The 17,844-nt window shown below is 51.3% G+C and overlaps 1 protein-coding gene across 1 annotated transcript in view; it reads left to right on the forward strand.

Moving 5' to 3' along the window:
* Positions 1 to 16,482, forward strand: part of NOS1 (nitric oxide synthase 1) — a 195,882-nt gene extending 179,400 nt beyond the window's left edge. Inside the window, exons 24-30 of the mRNA XM_019977709.2 lie at positions 1,121 to 1,331; positions 2,192 to 2,279; positions 3,800 to 3,921; positions 5,198 to 5,346; positions 6,786 to 6,980; positions 9,310 to 9,428; positions 10,416 to 16,482. Coding sequence (XP_019833268.2) covers positions 1,121 to 1,331; positions 2,192 to 2,279; positions 3,800 to 3,921; positions 5,198 to 5,346; positions 6,786 to 6,980; positions 9,310 to 9,428; positions 10,416 to 10,431 — 900 coding nt within the window. The 3' untranslated portion in view covers positions 10,432 to 16,482. The remainder of the gene's footprint in view (positions 1 to 1,120; positions 1,332 to 2,191; positions 2,280 to 3,799; positions 3,922 to 5,197; positions 5,347 to 6,785; positions 6,981 to 9,309; positions 9,429 to 10,415) is intronic.
* The last annotated feature ends 1,362 nt before the right edge of the window (positions 16,483 to 17,844 follow it).

Raw genomic sequence — 17,844 nt, forward strand, 5'->3', positions numbered from 1 at the left:
TTTTATGGTTCCCTCATGGCTCAGCTGGTAAGGAGTCTGCTTGCAATGCAGGAGACCTGGGTTCGATCCCTGGGTTAGGAAGATCCCCTGGAGAAGGAAATGGCAACCCACTCCAGGATTCTTGCCTGGAAAATCCCATGGACAGAGGAGACTGGCAGGCCACAGTTCATGGGGTCGCAAAGGATCGGACGTGACTAAGCAACTTCACTTCTCCCTATGGTTATTGCAGCAGTGTTTCAGCAGATGGCAGCCTTGAGTGAGAGCTGCCACGGTCTAGTTTGCAGGTCACCATGTTAGCTAATCCATTTTGGCGGCTGCTGCTAAGTCACTTCAGTCGTGTCCAACTCTGTGTGACCCCGTAGACGGCAGCCCACCAGGCTCCCCCATCCCTGGGATTCTCCAGGCGAGGCTAGACCTGGCCATCTCCCCTCCTTCTAACAAAGGTCTAACGGAACAGAAGAGCGACCCCATTGAACCTCTAAGTTCTCTGACGGCAGTAGAAATTGCTAACGCTTTTTTCTCCTTCCTTTGGAACCCTTATTATTGTTCAGTCGCTTAGTCGTGTTCAATTCTTTGTGACCCCATGGACCACAGCACGCCAGGCTTCCCTGTCCTTCACTATCTCCCAGAGCTTGCTCAAACTCATATCCATTGAGTCAGTGATGCCACCCAACCATCTTGTCCTCTGCCGTCCCCTTCTCCTCCTGCCCTCAATCTTTCCCAGCATCAGGGTCTTTTCCAGTGATTCAGTTCTTCACATCAGATGATAGTATTGTTCGTTTGATTCTCTACCTCCAGCCATTAAAACATATAAAAACAACTCTTAGTTCACGGACCATATGAGCAGGTGGTTTGTGGGCTAAAGTTTGCCACCACCCCATAGCTGTGTGATCTCTATATCCCTCAGTTTCCCCATCAATAAAATAGGGGTGACAATCAGGCTTATTTCATAATATCCTTGCAACAGTGAAAACTTGGCACAGGATAATTCCTGTGTAAGAGTTAACTATGACTACTTTTTAATTTCCCTTCTTCCCTGAACCTCCGCGAGCGAGCCTGCCTTGAAAGTTCGCTCCAGGGTCTGGCTGCAAGTTCCCTTCTGTCCCTGTCTGCGGTTCAGGGTCTGCAGGAGTACGAGGAATGGAAATGGGGCAAGAACCCCACCATCGTGGAAGTGCTGGAGGAGTTCCCGTCCATCCAGATGCCCTCCACCCTGCTCCTGACCCAGCTGTCCCTGCTGCAGCCTCGCTACTATTCCATCAGCTCCTCCCCGGACATGTACCCCGACGAGGTGCACCTCACCGTGGCCATCGTCTCCTACCGCACCCGAGGTGGGCAGAGGCGCTGGGAGAGCCCCCGGCTCTGCATTTCCCACCCTGCTTCCAAGGGCCCCTGAACACCTGCCTAAACCTCTGCCAAGACCCAAACCCTGGGGAGGAGACCCATCCCTGTCCAAGGTCAGGAAAACTGCGAGAAGAAACAGTGCAGAAAACTGCCCCCTTAGGCAGAGCCAGCTCTGTGCAGAATTAGGAAAGAAATGAGCTGTGCCTTTGGAAGCCTCTGCTCCCAAAGCCCGAGATGCCCTTTGCTCCCTTCCTCCCTTTGCACCCCAAGGCGGCAGCTAGAACAAACCACCACCCTCTCTTCCCTCGGAGAGGGGAGCTCTGTGCTCTGTGACACCCAGCTGGTTGTAGGGCAGCCAGATACCCTGACCTCTGTGCCTGTGTTTTCCATCCTTGGTAAAGAGGTGAAAATGCATGGTGCCTGGGAATTCCCTGGCGGATGGTTGGGACTGTAGGCTTTCACTGCTGGGGCCTGGGTTCAATCCCTGGTCGGGGAACTAAGCTCCTGTAAGCCACGAGGCACAGCCAAAGGAAAAAAAGTACGTGGTGCCTGAGAGAGTGCTGAGACCAGGGTCCTGGCAGGCCACAGAGAGCACATGGACTGAGGCCCTTGCAGTGGACAGGATTAGAATCCAGCCCGCCCCTACCCAGTGGTTTCAGAGCCACGGGCCCACCCCAGCTTTACCATTTCCTTTTCGCCATCAGAGCAAGGGATCCAGACAGGGACCCCTAAGGCAGAAACTTGGCATCGGGGCTGTGAGCCTTCTGTGCTGAAGGATTGGGGAGGCCAGGGATGGGGCAGCGTGAGGGACAGTAGATGAGCCAGATCGCCTCGATTATCCTGTTAGATGGAGAAGGACCAATTCACCACGGCGTGTGCTCCTCCTGGCTCAACCGGATCCAGGCTGACGAAGTGGTGCCCTGTTTCGTGAGAGGGTGAGTAGCAAACGAAGAAAGAGAAGCAGCCATCCCAAATCTGCATCCTGAGGTCCTGAGATGGGGTGGGTGGGGCCGGTGGACCAGCCGGAAGGGTTCTAGAGAGGTGGCCGAGTCAGGCAGGACTGAGAGCAACATTCAGCATCACTCCCAGCTGTTAGGCAACAGGCTCATGGGGGCAGAGCAACCTAGCAGGAGCTAAGCAAGTCCTCTAGTCAAATTCAGGTCAGTGCAACAGATATTTATCAAGTGCTTGTCCTGTGCTAGCTGGGGCCACTGCAGACAACCAGGCAAAGGCAGTTTTCAGCCTTAATGGAATTTTCAGGCCAATAAAATTTCTATCCGAAGCCTGCTGGCCACCCCATGTGTTCCCAGTTTCTTAGAGACCAGGAAGATTTAACCGCCCTCCCTGTCAACCACCTTGCCCTTCCAAACTCAGTTTTAAAGGATATTTCTGCCCTCAGGTAACAGTACTGTATTGTACACTTAAAAACACATTACAAGGATCAGTTTCATGTTAAGTGTTCCTACCATAATCAGTCAATCAAATAAGAAGAATATAGCCTTAAAAACATAAAAATTAAAAAATCATTGATATACCTGAGCTTAGGCCCTCTGTACTTACCTGCTTTGTCAACTGATAACTTCCCTACCTAAACCGTGGACTTGGACAGTCATTTTTCTCAGCTGTGAAGGGTAGAGTGGTCATGGTATCGTCCACATAGCACCAGCACCAGAATCCCCTGGGGTGCTTCAAAAATGCTGAGTCCTGAGCCTAGACTTACTGCATTGCCAGCAATCTACACCCTCTTTGAACATCCCCATGTGATTCTTTTGTACGCTGACATTTGCAGCTCCCAGATTTGGAAAATCTCATAGATGGTTAATTCAGTGGTTCTCAGCCAAGGGTGATTTTGCCCCCCAGGAGCCCTTGGCAAAGTCTGGAGATATTTTTGGCTATCACAGCTGGAGGGTTCTCCTGGCTTCTAATAGATAGAGGCCTGGGCACTAGTCCGTATCCTACAGTGCACAGGACAGCCCCCATCTCTTGGTCGTGGGACTGTATACAGGGAACTATGCAGCCCCCAATGTCAGGAGGGCTGAGGTAGGGAAGCCCTGTATTTGATCCATCCCATTCCCTTTGTGGCTTAGCTCAGCAATGGGGATAATTAGAAAATGGAGCGATAGGCAGACCCTGAGGATTTCCTGTTTGGGGAAATTCTCCAAATTTATGGGACCTTCCAAACATGAAAAGGGCCACCTGACCCCAGTTGAAGAGCTTTAAGTCCCATTGTAGTTCCACCCAGGACAGCCATCTGGTTTACCTAAGATCCAACAGGGTTTTTCTTTTCTTTATTTTTAAATTTTTTTATTGGAAGATAATTGTTTCACAGTGCTGTTGCTGAGCTCAAATATGATCAAGAACTGTTGGATCTCTGTTGCTGTATACAGCAGAGATCCAACAGTTCTTGATCAGATTTGAACTCAGCCAGACTCCTGACTCTCCCTTCCTTGTCCAGAGCGCCCAGCTTCCACCTGCCCCAAAATCCCCAAGTGCCCTGTATCCTGGTTGGCCCAGGCACTGGCATCGCCCCCTTCCGGAGCTTCTGGCAGCAGCGGCAATTTGATATCCAACACAAAGGTGGGTTATGGTCCAGCAAGCACATGATTTCCTCCCCCTGGATCCTGGGAGGGCTGCCTGTATCCCAGCAGCCAGGAGGCATGTCCTGTTCTGTCTCCTTTGCATCACTGCCTGGGGAGGGACTGGGAATACTGTAGCAACCAGACCCACAGGTGAAGTTTATGGGGCAACTCAAGGGACCCATCTAAACAAGTCATCCACACAACTTGTTGCAAGGCCTGAAAGCCCATCCCCAGAAGACATTTCTGTTAAGACATTTCTGTTAACATTTCTGTTAAGCTAGGACCCCCATCTTAAAATGTACGCAGTCCTAGAAGGGGTGTGCATTAAGCCTTATCCAATGGATGTGTGTTTCTGGGATGGTTGCAAAGGCGGTTATTGAAGTGCAGGGTTTGCTGTGCGAGAAACACAACACGTCAGCTTTGGGAGGAGAGAGGAAAAAAAAAAAACCCACAGTTCTGACATGCATTAAACGGAGATTTACTGAGCATCTCATGGATGCCAAACACTATTGTAGGTGCTGGAGGCGTAGCAATGAACAAGACAGAAACAACTGGAAACACACACACACACTCTTGCCCAGTGGAATTGTCATTCTAGTGGAATAGCAAACATACATTCACAAAGTACAGTTGACCCTTGACAGACATGGGAATTGCGTGGGTCAACTTTCATGAAAATTTTTTTCCTTAAATCCGTATATACCATCCGAGGCCAGCTGAGAGCCCATGGATGTGGAACCACAGATACAGAGGACCAGTGGGTTCAGGGGACCAACTATAGCATTGAGCATCAGTGGATTTTGGTATCGGGGTGGGTCCTGGAAGTGACCCCCTGGGATACCAAGGGACTTCACTATGTACTGGGCAGGGGTCTAATGTACATTTGCTTCTTAAAATAACCCTATGAGGTTGGATGCTGTTATTCCATTTTTCACATGGCGACACAGAGACATAGAAAGTTCATCCCTTGGCATCACACAGAGCTGGGATTTGAACCCAGGCAGTCTAGCTTCCAAGTCCGGGGGTTTGGTGCTACCAGTGTGGGGGAGGGGCAGAGGAGCGATTGAGACCCAGAGAAAAGGGGTCTGCTGAAGCCTGAACACACGTCACCTACCTCCCTCAGTGTGTGCATGTGTGTGTGAGAGAGACAACACACATCCCCTGCCCCAGCGTCCGCACGCCTCTGCCCCTCTCACACGTGCTAAGGTTCCCAGCACCCTAGCACCCCCACATCGGGCATCAGAGCTGTCGGTGACAGGTTTCCCCACCCCCAGGAATGAGCCCCTGCCCCATGGTCCTGGTCTTCGGGTGCCGGCAGTCCAAGATAGACCACATCTACAGGGAGGAGACCCTGCAGGCCAAGAGCAAGGGGGTCTTCAGAGAGCTGTACACAGCCTACTCCCGGGAGCCAGACAAACCAAAGGTAAGCCCCAGCCCGTCACACACGTGTGCATGCACACTCTGCTCCCGAACACCCTCACCCCTTCTGAACTCTCCTCCGTGACATTGCTCTGAACTTCAGGAAGCATGAAGCATAAACATGTGATCTAAAATATTTAACAGTCCATACTCTGTCATGCCACTTACATGAAATATCCAGAACATCCAGATCCATAGAGACAGAGGCTGATTTGTGGTCCCCAGGGCCTGTGGGAAGTGGGGAATGGGGAGTGACACTTATGGGTACAGGGTATCCTTCTGGGGCAGAGGGAAAGCTTGGGTGGTTGTTCAATACCACGAATGTGCTCAATCCCACTGCGTCGGGCTGCACACTTTAAAACACACCTGCATTTTACATTATGTGTATTTTATCACAATAAAAATATTTACAAAATGAATTAAAAGGGACTTCCCTGGCGGTCCAGTGGTTAAGACTCCGTGCTTCCAATGCAGGGGACACAGGTTCAATCCCTGGTCAGGGGACTAAGATCCCACATGCCTCAGGGCCAAAAAATAAACTTTTAAAATAATTAAATACGAATTTTTTTAAAGTTAAAGAGCACCCCCCCCAATAAAAAATTAAACAGCCCATAAGAGGCACTCCAAGTCAGAGTGGACACGGGCTACAAGACAGGGGCACATCCCTGCTGGATCTTGGGGAACTTCAACTGGACCCCCAGGCGCATCCCAGGAAAGGACCCAGGACAGCCGGGGAAGGGGGTACCCAGAGGGTCTGGGCAGCAGCTACTGGACACCTGGCATGAGAGTTCATCAGTGTCTCAGCAGCTGGCACGGTCGTGCCTAAAAGTACCAGCTGAACACCAGGCTCGCCTCGGGGAAGCTTCCTGAACAACCCAGAAAATTCTCTAGAGGCTGCACTGGACACCCCTTTTGCCCACCTGATATTCCCTTAGCCCACCATTTATCCCAGCAATTCCTGCAGCAGCTGGCTTTGCTCGGGTGTCACCTGTGAGCCCCTCCCCCATCTCCTGCTGTCTGTCTGGGGCTTCTCCAGCACCTGGGCATAGGATGCCTGCAGTACCAGCCCCACACCTAGAGGTGCACGGGTCTAAACAGCCCTGGGGTGACCACTGGCCATGGGAGAGAGGAGCTGGTAGAGAACACCCCACTCTTACGCCTCCGGCGGACAGCTCTGGGCGTGGGCAGTATGGCTCCCTCCAGGGTCCTCAGCAAAGGCAAGCTGCAGCAGAGGCGCAGCTCATCACTCTCTCAGATGGATGGTCCCTCTTCCCCTGCTTCACTCTTCCCAGTCCCCTGCATCTCTGCACAAAACACAGACCTGCCCCCAAGCGCCTGGGTCAGGCTCTGTTCCCGGGGTGGTGGGGGAGAGGGGTGAGCTCCACAGCCTGGCTCCTCCTCACCAGTCGTCCCGCTTCCCACCCCACCCCTAACACCCCGCAGAAGTACGTGCAAGACATCCTACAAGAGCAGCTGGCGGAACCCGTGTATCGAGCCCTGAAGGAGCAAGGGGGCCACATCTATGTGTGCGGGGATGTCACCATGGCGGCCGATGTCCTCAAAGCCATCCAGCGCATCATGACGCAGAAGGGCAAGCTCTCTGTGGAGGACGCTGGTGTGTTCATCAGCAGGCTGAGGGTGAGTGATGGGCTGGCTCCTGGGAGCCCTTTTCTGGCATCCTGTCTCCTCTTCCTCATCTTACCTGTCTCAGTGACTCAGGGGACCCATGATGACATCCCTGCTCCCATCTTCCCATTTATGACTTGGGGTAGAGGACGCAGGTGATCCCAAACCATAGTAGAGAAGGAAAGATAGCTGGGCATGCAGTGTGTATATTAAATAGAATGGGGAGCTGTGATGTATGAAAATGACAAAGCGGGTGGGCCACTAGTAGTTAGACAGAAACGATCCTAACCCAACCATTCCTGTCCCCAGTACCAAGCTGCAGGACTGCCCCGGGCAGTTGTGTAGGTTGGCCACTGCACAAAAGGGTTTGTCCAAAGGGGGCAAGTAGGGGATGAAAGGAGAAGGCAATGGCTCCCCACTCCAGTACTCTTGCCTGGAAAATCCCATGGACGGAGGAGCCTGGTGGGCTGCAGTCCATGGGGTCACTAAGAGTCGGACACGACTGAATGACTTCACTTTGACTTTTCACTTTCATGCATTGGAGAAGGAAATGGCAACCCACTCCAGTGTTCTTGCCTGGAGAATCCCAAGGACAGAGGAGCCTGGTGGGCTGCAGTCCATGGGGTCGCACAGAGTTGGACACGACTGAAGCGACTTAGCAGCAGCAGCAGCAGCAGTGGATGAAAGTCACCACCAGGCCTGGCCTCCCAAGAAGCATGCCTTGGCATGGAACTGTGTTCCTCCCAGAAGGAGGGGTGTCTTTTCCTAATTTGCAAAAAGGCTAGTAGCAGCCCAGGAAGCAAAGTCCCAACTCTGTGGTCAACTGCCCCAAATAGAATAAACTAAGTCCCAGGCCTCCACAAAGCTCCAAATGTGACCCCATTCTTCTCCCTGCTTCCCTAAATGAGCAGCAGTCAAACATTTTCACAGAAGAAGCCCTTGCTCTAATTCTGATACTAAACCCCTACTGCTGCTGCTGCTGCAGCTAAGTCGCTTCAGTCGTGTCCAACTCTGTGCGACCCCATAGATGGCAGCCCACCGGGCTCCCCCATCCCTTGGATTCTCCAGGCAAGAACACTGGAGTGGGTTGCCATTTCCTTCTCCAATGCATGAAAGTGAAAAGTGAAAGTGAAGTCGCTCAGTCATGTCTGACCCTCAGCAACCCCATCGACTGCAGCCTTCCAGGCTCCTCCATCCGTGGGATTTTCCAGGCAAGAGTACTGGAGTGGGGTGCCATTGCCTTCTCCTAGGTTAAAACAATGATGACAGCTTTCCAGTAGAAATGCCAGAGCACCCTGGAGAGACGCAGAGTCCCCTACCACTCTGTCTCGTTGCTATAAGTCCTTGGGACACATTTTCATAGATTCTGCAGAAGAAGGTCGAAAAACCACTCCAACTTAAAATGAAGCCACTCTACAGATGGGAAAGTTTCTTCAAAACCTTTGGGACTGTGGATGCCAGAAACTCTGCTCAATGCATATTCCCCAAACACCGCCTTTCCTCAGTGAGGGGTGGGGGGGCACCTTACCCCCTTGTTAAATTCTCAGTGACACCGCCCTATGGGGTCTCCTTAATGCCCATCCCTCAGTTCTGCCGAAGGAGCTCCAGTGGCTCCAGAAACCCTTGGATGCCCCAAGTTCATCCTCACTCATGGTGTTTCTCGACTTTTCTGTTTGTTTCTGGGCAAAGCTGAGCTAAGATACTCATCATCAGATAAACTATGTCAGGAGAAGTCTCCACTTTAGCAACCATGGTGTTCCCTGAGTGCTAAGCGGGCGCTTTGGCCTTTCTTCCATCTCTGCTGGTCTCTACTGACGGTGACGTTTCACACTAAACCCAGCCGTGCCCCAGATCTGAACTGGCAGGAACAAGGAGGAGGGAGGAAATGGGGAAATGAGCTAAGGTTTCCCCTGGAGCCCCTCAGCTCTTCTGTCCTTAGCACCCGCAAAGCAGCAGCACTCTCTCTGGGTGGGAACAGAAGTGTTTGTTGCCAGCTGGGCTTAGACCCCATGCCCTACAGGGCAGAGGCTCTTGCTAAAACACAGTCTCGGAGACCAGAGGGGTCTCCAGGGGCCCTGAGTTACATCTCATTTCTTTTCTCTTTCTTTGGCCATGGTGCAGGGCTTGCAAAACCTTAGTTCTCTGACTAGGGATGAACCCAGGCCCCTCCAAGGAAGCACTGAATCCTAACCGCTGAGCCGCCAGGGAACTCCCTGCGCACGGTGTCTTCAGGAACCATCTTCTCCACGGATGTTCCATTCCAGGATGTCCGTGTGTCCACCCTTCTTCACTCCCTCAGCTGGCATTTGGAATCTGATCCCTGCTTGTTTCTGTTGCCTAGGATGACAACCGCTACCATGAGGATATTTTCGGGGTCACCCTGCGCACATATGAAGTGACCAACCGCCTTAGATCTGAATCCATTGCCTTCATTGAGGAGAGCAAGAAAGACACCGATGAGTAAGCCGGCTCCTTCCCAGGGGTGAGGGGCGGGCAGAGCCCTGACAGACAGAGATGTCTGACTCCGTTGACCATGGCTTTCCCACGCTGGGGGCCCAGACCAGCAGCATCGGCATCTCCTGGGAATGTGTTACAAATCTAAATTCCCAGGCTGCCCCAGCCCTGCTGAATCTGAATCTCTGGGGTCACGGCACCGAGCAGTTGGTGTTTTTATGACCCCTGCAGGGCATTCTGAGTTCCCCTCAAGTGTGGGAACCCTGGCTGTGGATGTCAGCTTCCACTGGGGCACCCCCAAGTTGAGTGATGGCTCTCGCCACTGCAAGATGTGTTCCTATTCGCTGCTCCTAGGGTTTATACTACCTCTCTCACCCCTCAAATGCTGCTGGCATTCTCATGGATGCAAATTTCAATCGCTATTATTTTGATGATTCCATTTGTCCTCTAGAAATTGCTGGAGATGGTCTGAGGTACCACACAACCGGGATTGAGCATAACTCTTTAAGCCTTACATTAATGCCATGACACATCACCCCTGATTGTAAGCTCACTCCCTGCATCGTCTGCCTCAAAACCACCACCAAGCTCCCTTCAAATTAGGTGGGAATTCAGTTGCCTTGTTTTCAGGAGGCTAGGGCACACACATTCCATTTCATAAGCTTCCTCATTGTCTTCCCCCTTATGACAACACGGCAGTCTTGAAAACATACTTTGGTGTCTCTCAAGCTGACATTATTGCCTTGAAGATCACAGCTCATCCTGGCTTATTGTGTGGCTGAGCCAGGCTCCTTCATCTTTTCATTGATTCATTCTTCATTCACTCAAGATGAGTCCCACCCGGGTGCCAGGGCCTGTCCCAGTCACTGGAGCTGCCAAGGAAGTGAAAGAGACGAAGTCCAGAACTCAGGAGCTTTTCTCTGAGTCTCTTTAAGGAAACAGAGCAGCCTTGCTCCTCTGGCACTAACTCCCTCCCCACTTCTCCTCCTACAGGGTTTTCAGCTCCTAACTGGACCCTCTTGCCCAGACGGATGGCAGGGTGGCCGCCCCATGGCACTCGGCCGGGGTGGCTGCTTTTGTGAGCACGGACACTGCTGAACCTTCCCTTCAGGCACCCCCACGTGGCCCCCGCTCTGCCTCTCGTCCCGTCGCTGTGTCCTGGTCCTCCTCTCCCAGGTTCTCACCTCTCAGTGGTTTCCCGGCCCACTTGGGTTTTCTCCTTGAGTTTTCGTGCTGCAGTGCAATGCCTTTATAATCCGCAGTGGCTCTTACGAAACCATCTCCCCACCCCCGCCTCTTTCTCTCTGTCTTTCCGACAAGGGCAAATCACCGGTGCACAAAACCACTGGAACGTGGGCAGGGCTCGGGTTAGGGTGTTTTCTGGGGTTTGCCCTGGAGAGGCTGCAGGGACCAGATAGAAGAGTTTTTTGAGCTAGTCCCTCAGCCATTCGAATCCCACCCAATCCTTTTTTATGATGACGTTCCGGTCGTGCGTGTGTGTGTGTGTGTGTGTGTATGTGCGTGCGCAGGTGTGATGGGCCTGGGTCTCCCTCTGTCCTCTTGCCTGTGTAAGCATGTTGCCTCCAGACCCTCGGTGCCAAGAAATACGCCCCAACCCGTATTAGAGCCTCACACATCCATAATTAAGGGTCTGTGCTAGCATACCTGAAACACGGGGACGCATCCTAATTGTCCTGGTTATAAAGGGTCAGGGCATGGAGGTGGGGTTTGATGACCAAGGGGGAAATCCCTAGTGAAAGGGGGCATTAGATGCATTAAGGTAGTGGCACCAGTTAGCGGAGCTCTTGGGGGGAGGTTAACCCATCTGATGGATTGGGCAAACCCACTTCCCAGCCCCACCCACCCCAGCCAGGATCACTTAATTGGCCCTCTCGGGCACTCTCACCCAAGACCCGAAGTAACATTGTCCAAGGGAATGAGCTGGAAATAAGGGTCTTCCTGTCTTTGCCTCTGGGTAACTTTGGAAACATTACTTGTTGCTTAATTTCCCCTAATCGTAATGTTATGAAGCTAAAAAGTGTGAATGGATCAAACTTTAAAGTTTTGAAAACTGGAAACAATATCAAGGAAGAATATCACTTTTTTTTTTTTTAATTCTCCCACATGGAGCTTGCTATTTCACCCCTGGGGGTAAAGTAATGGAAGCCAGTGAAGGCAGATCAGGTTGGAGAGGGAATCTGTCACGAGGCATCTAATGGCTTCCTCTACAGCCAGGGTGGGGAGGATCTGCCTTCATGCTTTTGGTCTTCTAAAAGAGATTCCCCCCATTTTTTAAGCTGATAGGATCATCTTGACAAATGATTCTCAACTCAGATAAAAAAAAAAAGGCAGCAAAGTCATTGGCAGGCATCAGGGTGGGTACCGTTTCTCCCAGGCAGACAACCTGCTGAATTCACCTTCTCCGAGGAAATGGGATGGAAAGGTCCCTTTCTACACTTACGCACTAAAAGTCAATGGTAGGCAGTGCCCAGAGACAGCTGATGCTCCCAAGAACCCCTTCCCCAAGGTTGAAGGCAAACAGTCAGCCAGTTTGGAACTTCCGTCTTATTTCATTTTGTCTTGTCCTACAGAAAGCTAGCCCTTTTCTTTCTATACAGCGCACGAGCATTTCTTTCTTTCTTCTCTGCCAAAGGGAGAGAGTCCTGGCCCTCTCTGGAAGGGCCTTAGATCTGGATGCCAGAGGTGTCCCCAGGAGGTGCCCTTAAAGACAAAGGGTAAACTCTGTCTCCCTTTCTCCACCCTTCCCGGCAGCCCTCGCTGGTGTCATATCCCTGGCGCTCGGAGTTCGACTTCATGCCAGTTCTGATTACCCTGCTTCCCTTTAATCCCGTTTCCTCCCGCTCAGGCTTCCATGGTACAGAGACCAAGTGCTCAGCATGCTCGGCTGACCCTCTCTGACCTGGAGGGAAGCCCATTCTAAACCCTTTCTTTCCTGGAAACATGATCCTGGCTAGTAGCTCTCCTCCCAGCAGCTTTCTTTCTAGCCGTTTGAGCCCTTTGGAGATAGCTCCTAAGATGTCACTAGCTTCTGGGGGACTGAACTGCTGTGTCCGACCGCCATCACAGAGAAATGAACCAGTGCTCCCCTTTCCAAATCAAGTTTTATGCACAAATGCTTTTCCATCGCCAGATAAATACTTAAGAGCACTTATTTCCATGCCAGGCACATTCCTCATATAGCCCTGGTCATCTAGTAGCAGGAAGGGCGAGGGAAATAGCATCTTGTTTTATCAGATAGCCTAAAGAAATAATCGTATCACCAGGATTTATCTTTCTTCCCAAGAACGATTGTTTGGTTTGGTTTTTAAGTAAGTATCTTTCAACCCTCAACACAAGCTGATTCATAACTGCTGTCTAGAGGACAGGAGATTAGTCTGATGTGTGTCTCTCATTTGACAGAATTCTCTGATACCCAAAGCCTCGCTGTAATGAGCCCATCAAGAGGCAGGAGTGGAACCCTGATTTCAGGCTCAGCTCTGATCCACAGTAGCTAAACACTGCCCTCTTGTGGTGCTGTGAGGTTCAGTCCCAGTAGCCTGCAAATTTGGGTGTTAACAATTAGTGAGCAAAAATGGGGTTGACTGGGCATTTGATTTGGCAGGGGGGAGGTTCATCCTAGTTACAGGGCTATTATTTCTCCCTCCCTCTCGAGCTGGCCAGAAGTAGCTCCAACTCGATTTAACAAAAGTGAGTTTGGCCTGGAGGGACACGAAATCCCCTGCCACAGGAAAGTGGAACAGTCATGCTCCCTGGTTGTCACTGTGAATCCTATTCCTATGGTTGTGCTGCAAAAGAAGCAGAAGTCATTAACCTCCCAAAGAGGATACAGGCTTCCCCTTGGCTTCTATGGAGTGAGACAGTCAGGTGTCTTTGCTTTGGGGGCAATGCTTCAGACCCACCGAAGTGGAGTTTTAAAAGCAGTCCTGAGTCCGAACAGTAACTCTGCCATCATTTCTGCGGACAGCCCTGAGCTGGTGACCTAATCTTTCTGAGTCTGCATATCCCCCTTTATCACAAAGTGGACTAGATGCGATAATGTCCAGAAAATGCCCCAGTTGCCATACCTGGCCCATGATAAGCAATAGAATTTTGTTTCACTTAATCGGTGTCACATCTTACCTCTCCAGTATCCGGAAGGCACAGTCAAGTGTACAGAGCAAACCACAGTTCCTCTCTTACAGAAGGTTGGGATTTGTGATGCAGAGACACAGGTCTTAGAATCAGTGTTCAGGTCTGGGGTTTGAGTGATCGCCAGGATTCCCCCGGCAGGTTTGGGGAAACGAGATCGCCAGGATGTAGGAGGTCGGGGGTGGGGGGTGAAGCATGGATGGAGAGCAGGCAGGATGGATCAGGTCTGGCTTCTGACATAGCCTGGCTTTGGGAGGCTGAGAAAGATGGAGGTATGCAGCAGAGACAGGCAGGGAATGGATGGAATTTTGTCAAGAGATTTTGTCTTTATTTGGTAGGCAACACGGAGTCCTTAGGAGTGTTTCTTTTTTAAGAGGAAGATGAGCTGATGGGAGTTATGCTTGGAAAAAAATGTTCTGGCTACAGCATAGAGCATAGACTGCTGACCTGTTGAACTATTGGCTAGTTGTTGCAGAAACCCAAGACTTGAATGAGGGAAGGGGCAGATTATAGTGATAAAGACATTCCAGGGGTTGAATTACCAGGACCTGGACTCCCGACCTGTTGTGGACAAAGAGAACAAAGGCAGAGTCAAAAGTCTTGCCTCTAGGCTGAGAAACAGGTCTCAGGAGGAAAAAACAGGCTCCAAAGAGAACTGAGTTTTCAGAGGTGACAGAGCCAGGTTCCCTCCACCCCAAGTCAACAGGGTGGATCCTCCAAGGTCCACACCTAGATGGGCAGAAAGAGAACTGACCCCAGGCCACCAGACATCAGCCCGAGAACACAGGAATTTCTTGCCAAACACACTCTTTGCAGCCACCTGCTTGGGGCTTCCAAAAGGAGGTCAGGTTTTGCCCTAAGTCAGGTTTGCCACAAGCAAGATTCTCTGACCCAGATCACGGTGCCAGAATGATTATCGGCAAGCTGATGTCTGGACTCCTCACCACCATGGCTCTGGTCCCTTTTAATTCATGCCATTTGGAAAAGCGTGGACTTAAGATCTTAGGCTGGCCATGTTCCCTTGTATATTTCCATTGCCCCTGCCACCAATATCCAGCATGGCGCTGTGCCTGCCTTACCCTCGAAGCCTGCTGTCTGAATAGGCACGTTAATCTGAGACCACCTGCCAGAGACAAGGAAAAAGAAATATTAATCTGGGCTTCCCTTGGGACCTGCCCACATTCCCTGTCTTCTCCCAGCCTTCTCCTGCATCTAAGTGTGCCATTCGACTCAAGAATGAAAGGCCAAAAGCAGGGATGGAGGATAAAGAATCTGAGAGGCTGTGAAGGCAACCCTGCCCCCTTCCCGAGGGACTCAACAGAGATGGTCCCCACAAACCTGAAGCCTTGGGGACTAATGCAGCCTGGCCTTTCCTCTTTCTCCCACACCCTCCCGGACCTTGGTCCACCTGCCGGTCTCTGCCTGACGGCACAAACACACTGATGTGTCTCAGGTCCAAGGACTCAGGTAAACTCTTATGCCAGGAAAGCAGGAACTGTTTGCAGGGGGAGGGGGGGGGTCTGTTCTCTATTAATACTGTCTGAGTCATGTGCATGGGAGGTGATTGGGAGTAAACACACCTTGGCATGTTTCTGAATTCGCTATTTCCTAGAATATCTGAGCAAGCAGGGCATGTGTGTCTGGTCCCAAGCAGAGACCGTTCTTAAGCAGGTGGCCCTGGCAGGCGGGAACAAATCTGCCCAAAGATACAGCTTTCCAAAGTCTTCTAGAAATTGGCTCCAGGACATCAAAGTGCCCAGACTTGGCTCCTAGGAGATGCTTGGAGGCTCTAGTCCAGAGTCCGTCAACCTCAGTATCGTTGGCATTCGGGGCTGGAGAATTCTTTTTTTTTTTTTTAATTTTTTTATTTTTTAACTTTACAATATTGTATTGGTTTTGCCATATATCAACATGAATTCGCCACAGGTATACACGTGTTCCCCATCCTGAACCCTCCTCCCTCCCCATACCATCCCTCTGGGTCGTCCCAGCGCACCAGCCCCAAGCATCCAGTATCGTGCATCGAACCTGGACTGGCGACTCGTTTCATATATGATATTATACATGTTTCAACTTTGGGTAGGGGGCTGCCCAGGGCTTTGTAGGATGTTGGCCAGCATCCCTGGCCTCCACCCACCCACCCGACCCCCTTGAAAGTTGTGACAACCAACTGTGTCTTCAGACCTTGCCAGATGAACCCTGGGGACAACAGACTCTGTACCGGTTGCCCCAGGCCTTCTTACCATCCACCTTCTGGAATAAGCGAAGCATTTCTCAGCCCGCTGGTTTTCCTTCCATTATCTGCTGCCCAACAGAGACTCGAAGGATTTCAAGAGGAAATGGGAAAGTACGGTTTCACCAACTGCCTCCCAGGACAGAAAGATGACAGTCCCGATTCAGTAAGATGCTGTGCCCTTGGCGTCCAGTTCGGACGAAGACTCACGGAGGCCCAGTGCCCTCCCGTGCCCACCCCCTCCCCGCCTCCACCCTTCTGTCCTTGCTGTCGAGTTGTCGTTGTGATTGTAAGACCCACTCCGGGCTCAGCAGTGGTTTTCCAGGCGGCGCCGGATGGGTTTGTGGGTGGGGGTCGCCCTCTGTCACTGGGCAGGTGGTGGGTTTCTGTTCCGGGTCTGGGGAGCTGGGGAGGTGGGCCGAGCGGGTGTCGTTGCCTCTCACCACACTGCACCGTCAGAAACTCGGACCTCCCCCTACCTCTGAGCTCTCGATGCTGCTAATGCTGCCAAGTGTCCCGTGCGCTCCAGCACCTTCCCAGAACGCGCTCTGCAAGGTTGTCCAGGCTGTACTCGCCGCATGCTCTTCTTCTGTATCATTCTTCTAATTTGATGAAATTCAACAAAAGTCTATTTATGCCTGTTTGCATCATGGTCAAAATATTAAAAAGTGGACTCAACTCGACTGGCTGTGGTCTTTTGTTTGACTGGCCTAGAATTTCTCACGCCTGTTGCCCACTGCGTGCGGCTGGCCGGGTGCCCCCAGGAAGCCCAGTCTGAGATAGAGGTGGCAGGAGGCTGATGGGTGGGGATGGGGCAGGGAGGGAACCTGAGCTGCCACGTTGTCTCAACAGAAACTTCCGCCAACCCTGCCGGGAATTCTGAAGATGGCCTTGCAGGGCTGTCCCCAATGTAGGACAAGGAGCCCTGGCGCTCTGCAGCTGAAGCCATCTCCCAAGGGCATGAGGGCGTTCTCAGGGTCCAGAGGAAGAGCTGCGGACTCCTGACACATATCTGGAGGGCAATTCTCAGTGTCCTGTCCACCCTCCTCCCGACCCCTTTGCCCCTGTCACAGCTGCATCCCTAGAAAGGACCCCAAAGGGATAGTACCACCTTCTCCCTCAGCCCCCTCTCCCTGTACACACGAGCCTGAGGCCCTGAACCTAATTCCCAGCTGACTTCAGACTCGATTCCGAAAGGAAGAGACTTCCAAAGCAATAAAAGGGGACATCCCCATCAGTCCAGCAGTTAAGACTTTGCCTTCCAATGCAGGGGATGTGGGTTCAATCCCTGGTCTGGGAGCTAAGATCCTACATGCCTCTTGGCCGAAAAAACAAAAGATAGAAACAATATTGTAGCAAATTCATCAAAGACTTTAAAATTGGTCCACATTAAAAAAAAAAAAAAAAAGCATATAAAGGACAGATGAAAAGAAGCAACCCCAAATACCCTGACAGAGTGGCTACTATGAAAGGATCAAGTGAATGGTGGCCTTTATCAAGCCCTTTTGAACATGGCCATTAGATGCTGTGGCCAGTTTGACCTTCACACCTATTTCCCAGTCAAAAAGCATAAGCTATTAGATACTCAACCTTTTAAATTACAAGGTTATTTATCCAACAGCAAAGATACCCTTAACACTGTTCCTGGCTCTTCTGCCCCATCTCTGAGCCTCAGGGCCAAGTTCAAACAGGAGATGCTGATCAGCAAGGAAGCAGAAAGTCATCACTCGATCCACACTGCCCTTCAGAAATGAAGTAAAATAATGGCTAACAGTTATCACGTGCCAGTCTTTACAAGAATACTCTGACATGTTACTGTTGCTCTCCGTACTTTAAAACTTGAGAAACTAAGGCAAGAGCTTGGGGCTTTCCTGGTGGCTCAAATGGTAAAGAATCTGCCTGCAATTGAACCCGGAGGCCTAGGTTCAAACCCTGGGTCAGGAAGAATCCCCTGGAGAAGGGAATGGCTACCCACTCCAGTATTCTTGCTTGGAGAACTCCATGGAGAGAGAAGCCTGGTGGCTGCAGTCCGTGGGTTCA

This window comes from Bos indicus, chromosome 17 (genome assembly GCF_029378745.1).
Source record: "Bos indicus isolate NIAB-ARS_2022 breed Sahiwal x Tharparkar chromosome 17, NIAB-ARS_B.indTharparkar_mat_pri_1.0, whole genome shotgun sequence".
NCBI lineage: Eukaryota > Metazoa > Chordata > Mammalia > Artiodactyla > Bovidae > Bos > Bos indicus.